This window comes from Tarenaya hassleriana, unplaced genomic scaffold (assembly GCF_000463585.1).
Source record: "Tarenaya hassleriana unplaced genomic scaffold, ASM46358v1 Cleome237, whole genome shotgun sequence".
Classification (NCBI taxonomy): domain Eukaryota; kingdom Viridiplantae; phylum Streptophyta; class Magnoliopsida; order Brassicales; family Cleomaceae; genus Tarenaya; species Tarenaya hassleriana.
In genome coordinates, this window is record NW_010965677.1 from 99,356 (window position 1) to 105,683 (window position 6,328).

At 41.0% G+C, this 6,328-nt stretch overlaps 1 protein-coding gene across 1 annotated transcript in view; it reads right to left on the reverse strand.

The window, feature by feature from the left end:
* The window catches only part of LOC104815509 (protein transport protein SEC16B homolog), a 7,920-nt gene extending 1,827 nt beyond the window's left edge, over positions 1–6,093 (reverse strand). The window contains exons 1-13 of the mRNA XM_010543922.1: positions 5,928–6,093; positions 3,869–5,754; positions 3,372–3,680; positions 2,739–2,867; positions 2,540–2,662; positions 2,244–2,408; positions 1,740–1,865; positions 1,522–1,656; positions 1,297–1,424; positions 1,106–1,214; positions 724–1,008; positions 518–643; positions 8–191 (exon numbers count right to left, since the gene is read on the reverse strand). Coding sequence (XP_010542224.1) covers positions 8–191; positions 518–643; positions 724–1,008; positions 1,106–1,214; positions 1,297–1,424; positions 1,522–1,656; positions 1,740–1,865; positions 2,244–2,408; positions 2,540–2,662; positions 2,739–2,867; positions 3,372–3,680; positions 3,869–5,542 — 3,493 coding nt within the window. The 5' untranslated portion in view covers positions 5,543–5,754; positions 5,928–6,093. The remainder of the gene's footprint in view (positions 1–7; positions 192–517; positions 644–723; positions 1,009–1,105; positions 1,215–1,296; positions 1,425–1,521; positions 1,657–1,739; positions 1,866–2,243; positions 2,409–2,539; positions 2,663–2,738; positions 2,868–3,371; positions 3,681–3,868; positions 5,755–5,927) is intronic.
* Positions 6,094–6,328: the final 235 nt, after the last annotated feature.

Below are 6,328 nucleotides of genomic sequence, written 5' to 3' on the forward strand. Positions count from 1 at the left end.
CTCGCACTAATTGGTGACATTTCCCTCGTTGCAGATCTCATGCCACCAAAATCAGAGTTTCCATTTTGGAAAGCCGCAGTGGTAGGAGGTGGTGCCAGAGACGGTTCATCGGCTGGAAGCTCAGCCCCTTTCTCCACCCACCTCTTGAGCTTTTCGTTATAGTAGAATTTGTTCTCTTCACCCAGTTTGGCCTTTTCCAAGGGTAATGTAAAGACAGAATCAGCATAGGCACTAGAAGCAAATGCTTTTCAGAAAACAAATAGCCATAGCAATGAGGATTGATATGATCTAAAAACTATGAAGCACTATTCACAAAACCTATATTATTGTTGGGTAAGGTTACAACGCATAGGTGTTGACCGAGAAAGAAACATTCTTTCCTGGTTGAGCGAACCAGGATAAGTTTTATTTTCTGAAGTCTCACACATGGAAGCCAAAAGCAGAGAGAGCAACAGAGAAAGCATGTGTATATAAATCATCATATGCTTTTACATGATAACGTGAAATGGAAAAGTACCTGGCGGCCTCTTGACCATCGGACTAAATCCACCGTCTTTTGCAGAAAACCAAAACGACCAAACCGGGATAAACCTGAGTCTTTCCCTTGTGCATCACCTGAGGACTCTTTCGTTGATGAATCAACCTGCGATTTGATCTTTCCGTAAAAATATTTATAGATTTGAAGTCAACTTGAAAAAAAAGGATCTCAACACACAGAGAGACCTGTCTCGGTGTCCTACTGAAGTCTGGTTCGGAAACACTGCGATTATGCATCGTCATTTTGCTTCCATCACCAGCAGATGGCATGAGCGAGGACATGGTCATTGTTGACTGACTAGTCAAAACTCTGCCTGTGCCTTGATGGTGATTCTGCCCGTTGGCCTGTGTGTTTCCCTGAGATGTTGGTGCAGGTGGGGGTAGACCACCAACCACACGATGGGCAGTGCTATCAAAGAAGTTGAGCAGTTTACCAACCAATTTAGCAGGGGCCAGATTTGTAAACCCGCCCTGAAGTCACATATTCACCCGCAATAATTTATAACAATGACCAAAATAAAGAAAACTTGTCGTAGTTACTTAATAACGACACGAGTTCTAGAGTTACCTGTTGATGGATACGGATCCTCTCTTCGAGGGAGGACACCAGCTGTTTCCACATGTCCACTTCAGGTGCTCGACCGGTTTTAAGAATCTTTTGCACTGCTTGACAGTACCTGATCTTAACGAAAAATGTCAAGAAACCAAATGAAAAATTTTCATGCTACTAATATGAGAAAAGTCCCTTATCATGCTTACTTCATTGCATCTGAGAGTTTTCCGATCTCTGCCAGCATATGCGCATAAATGATCTTGTAAGGCTGGAAAGAAAGGAGCATGTACTGCGAGTTCCCTAGCACCTTTGAGTATTCGTATAATTCCGTCCTCTGCTCACATATATGTCGCCAGAGTAAATTAAGTGCTACTAGAGAGCGAAACTCATAAAGAAGAAGAAACAATAAAGGCAAAACCACAAGGGGGAACCTGAATAGCCTCTGGACTGGCATATGTTCGAGGGAAATTCCAGTGATCTGCTCCAATTAAACAGAGTCTTGAAGTATCTGAATATGGCTCAAAGTTCATCTCCGCAATAATGTAGCAAATATGAGCCGCAATGACCTGGATTTCAAGTTTTGTGAGGTTTAAAGCATTATAAAAACTGTCTCAAAGTTGAGAATAGTAGCAAGTATATGGTAACAGACCTCACTTCTATCCTTCCACAAGCAATCTCCTAGATGAGTAATCACAAGCTCATCATCCTTCGTTCTATTTGCTGTTATCACAGCCAAATTCTCTTCCCAGTCGTCAAGCATGCTACTACATCCATTCTGAAATAAAACGAAGACGAGAATAGGTCAGTTTAGTTAACCTTACTGAAACATTAGGTAACTCAAGTCGACACTTGTTACTCTATGATTGTCTTCCCATACGAATATGCACTACTAAAAGCTATTTCAAGCTGTCCAATTCCAGAGTTCATTCTACACATATGATCCACAATAACCAAAACAATTCCATGAAATAATGAAATGATGATATGCTATATCATATTATCAGTAGGCCATGTAGTTTGGAATTCTGATTCCTGGGAGATCTGACATGGGCTTAATCCAGCGGTTTATTTATACAACAAGAAAAACATTTAAGATATGGGTGAATATAACAACCTCAAAAGCATAAAGACTTGATTACTATTGATATGTCACCTGATTTTGATGAGACATAATTGTAGAGCCATCAAGTCCATCACTCGCATTGTTGCTGGAGAAAACTTCAGCCGGTTGTCCAGCAACGAGTAGGCATAACGTTCTGAGAGGCGATCCAGCTGTTAGCTGGCAAAGTGCCATTTGCTTCACGGTGTCGGCATAAAACTGCATTTTGTTGGTATCCATACCAGAAGAGAAAACAACAACGTGAGTCACAATCCAATTCTCATTTGACATGAAAAGCAATATTACACTAGCTATCAAGAGGAAGAACAAAAGGCATGAAGTTATGGAACCTGTTCTCCGAGTTGAGCTGCAATGATAAGAGCAAGCCCCCATAACTGGCCTTCTTGGGCACATTGCAGGGCCTCCATCTTTCTACCAGAAACCAAAAGATTCTGCACTTCTGAAGCAGTTGTCTGGAAAACACACATAAGCAGGTCAACAGACACGTACCTCAGATATTTGTAGGGTGGATATTGGAGTATAACATACCTGCAGCTGTTTCTCTGGCGGCATATGCCGCAAACAATGACTAAGAGAAGCATACATGCTGTACTCCGTGCCTTTCTTCTTGGCCGATGCAAACAGTTTAGCCACAGCTGATTCTGGAGTATTAGACTCCTGTTAAGAGCCAAAGTTCAGACATGTAAATCATCATAAAACAAATAAAAGACAGACGATCAGGCTGAAAGATTTAGCCTTAAATAATATAAAAAATATGAAAGGAAAACTCCACAGTATGCAGATTGCGAGTGTACTTATATGGCAAATAATGAGCACTAGCTGACTAGCACCAGAAACAAACAATAACCCAAAAAAGCTGTGTAGAAATTTATGAACTGTTTAAACTAAGAATGCTAGAACATGGGCGTGGTAGTCCAGCAACATGGAATCGGGTATTGGGCATGGTAGTTGAAAACCTAAGTTCGATTTTCTCAACCTGCAAATCATGTTACAACTAAAAGAAAATGAAAGAATTCTGACGATAACTACAGAAAAAGTGACATCCAACGCATCTGGCTGGAAAAACTATCCTGTCAAATCAGGGATGTAAGTCCTGAACTACCATAGAGAGATACAGCAGTTAAAGATCAAAACCCTATCAACAATAAGAAAATTACATACCCTCATAGTTGTGTTGGTGCCAAAAGGAGATCGAAGTTTTCCATAGTGCTGACAAGCTATCTTGAGTAGAGAAAGTAGCAACTTTAGTAATTTTCCTTTCCCATGATCTGGGCCAAGAGATTCAAAACTTGACATCCTTTCATTGATCCACTTATGCAAGTCTTTGCTGCCCACGCTTCCACCAGCCAATGGACCTGGAAATGATTGATGGCATACGGTACTGAAGTAATTGGAAGTCCCTGGTAAATTGTCACTTCCAGAAACAGCCTCAGTCACATTCAAGACAGATATAGCGTTTCTGCCAGAAGTCTTCATATGAAACATACATAAAGAAAACAAGTATTAGGCAATTCAATGCATATCATATTGACTCAAGAAAATTCTGCATATATGTGCATCAAATGAATAAATTCTGAGAGAAGAATTTATCTTATCCATTTCCATCTCCAAACCAAAACTTCATAAAGGATATGGGCAAAGACATCAAAGGCCCTCACCTGGCTTCCAATTGATGAACTATTATCTTTCATCAATATTAGTTTTCCACCAAACCCAAAAGTAACAATGCCATGTGGTGGACGCCCATCCGGTGATCTTCCAGAACTGAGATCATAAGGAAATTGTTGAATGGTCTGAAATGATTGATGAGGTACATTTGAAGATAGTTGACTCCCACAGAAATCGGTTGAGAAACCCATTTGCCCAGCATGTTTCATATTTGTCACATCGAATTGCAAGTTAAAATTCGTATCAGGAACAAAGTTTTGAGTCCCATCCACGCCATTTGTCTGAAAATGCCCTTGACCTGCTTTGTCAGTTGAATGATATCTGGACATATGTTCGAAAGAGAGGTTGTCAACGAGACCATTAGAACTGTAAAAGTTATCTACTTGCTGTTTTCCACAAAAACCAGAAGCCACCGCCGACGCAACTGTCTCAGCCTTAGCTGGAATTTCAGGCTGCCGAGAATTAGTGATCTGATCATTGTGGATTTCGTTATAGTTACTCCAGCTGACATGTTGACCTTGGCTACCAAATTTGTTTGAAGAAAGTTTATCAGTCTGCCCATTTTCACTAAGCATGGTGTTTGCGACATCATTAGAATACCCATAAACAGAACTATACCCATTTTGACTTTTGAGGTCATGAACTTGCTCTGATGATTGAGACGATGCATTGTAGCTATCCAATGTACGCCATTCTTGAGCAATTGTGTCGTAGTACCAGCCTGGGTATTGAGGATCAAAAATCATGTGGTCTGGGTAGCCACTATTCGTTTGGGGGTCCTGATTCCAATTAGAGATTCTCTCTGTTGTGCTAGTCTCAGCTATTGCACTCACAGCGGATTGACTGCTTTGCCTTAAGTAAGCAACCTCCGTCTTCCCGTCGAAAGCCTCACCCCAGGCAGTAGTCGAATTACCGTTGCTCTGTAGTGAATTCATGCTCTCTTCATGGTTATTTACCTGATACCATTGTCCAGTGGCTGGATCATATTTCCACCCAGGATACATGTTCTCCCAATACTGATTGTCACTGGAATCCTGCCCATTAGTAGTTTGAACTCCATCCAGTTGATTTTCATGATATTTTCCATAGTTAATCGGGTTATTTGAACCAGTATCTTTAGCTTGTGTGGTTCCTGTTGCAGTATTGCCTCCACAATTTGCATCATCCTCCATATTTCCAGGAAAATCTGCAGCATTATTTCCCAACTCACTGAAGAAATCCAATCCACCATGTCCAGAATTATCCATGGAGTTGGCATAAAACGAGTTCCAGCCCACCTCCTTGACCCCAGAACCCCCGGATCCATTAGTACTGCTACCTCCTGTTGAATAAGATCTCAGTAGCGCTTCAGCCTCCAATCCTGGCTCTTCTTTTCGCAGCTCCATCACACTGTTACTCTCTTGTGCCAATTCTTTTGATGGATCCGACAAGTGAGATTCTACCAAGAGAGCTTCACCATTCTCATCAATCCTTGAAGCCGGTAAACTCGCCTCGTTCCTATCTAATGAATCGCTAATCTCTTTCTCTTGCTGCATCCGTTCCTGGCCACCAGAATCATCATCAATGCTAAGATCACCTAAGGCCCTCGTGCTATCAGAATCACTTCTATCAACGGGTTTTACAGACAGGTTATCGAAGAAATCATCCTCCGTCTGATCCTCCATGTTGAACGGAGGATTCAAAACCTAACAAGAAAATATTCAAACAAGAAAAACAATATCTCCTAAAATCCGGCTTCCTCCGACAGGAAGATCACCGCCTGATTCGTCCATCTGCCTCGGTATCACTCCTATTCGAGCTAAACCACATCATTTCTCCGCCAATCGAGGAGAAAGAGAGAGAAAGGTCCTGACCTCGAGATCCGATGTCCAGAAACCTAAACCAAACGGAAAAGGAACGAGATCTAGCGTTACTAAAATGTCTGAGGCGATTCCACGAACGTCGAAACAGAGATGAAACAAAACGCAATCAAAATCGCCAGTTATCACTTGCGATGTTACAACAACGATAGCATGTCTCGAAGGAATCTAAACCAAATCCCAAACTTACCAGATTCCGGGAAGAAATCCGCATCAACAGAACATGAGGGAGAGCGAGAGCGAACATGTTTAAAAAAGAAAAAGAAATCCTTGGGCTTCGGCTTTCGCACCATCCACCCGAGGAGACAGAGCGCGATGCGTATTTTTCTGTTCCTACATTTAATTGTCTGAAAAGGAACGATCTCCTGCTTGCATTGCATCTCATATACGTAACACAATTCTTTAATAAACTTTTGAAGTTATATAAATCCCTTTGAAATAAATGATATTTTTTTACCAGAAATAGTGTAGGACGAATTTACAAGACTACTAATAATATTAAAAGAAATACAAGAATCTATATTAGTTAGTGGATCTAATAATCACAAAATGGTGCATTAAATTATTAAAATTAAACTCCATGCTAACATT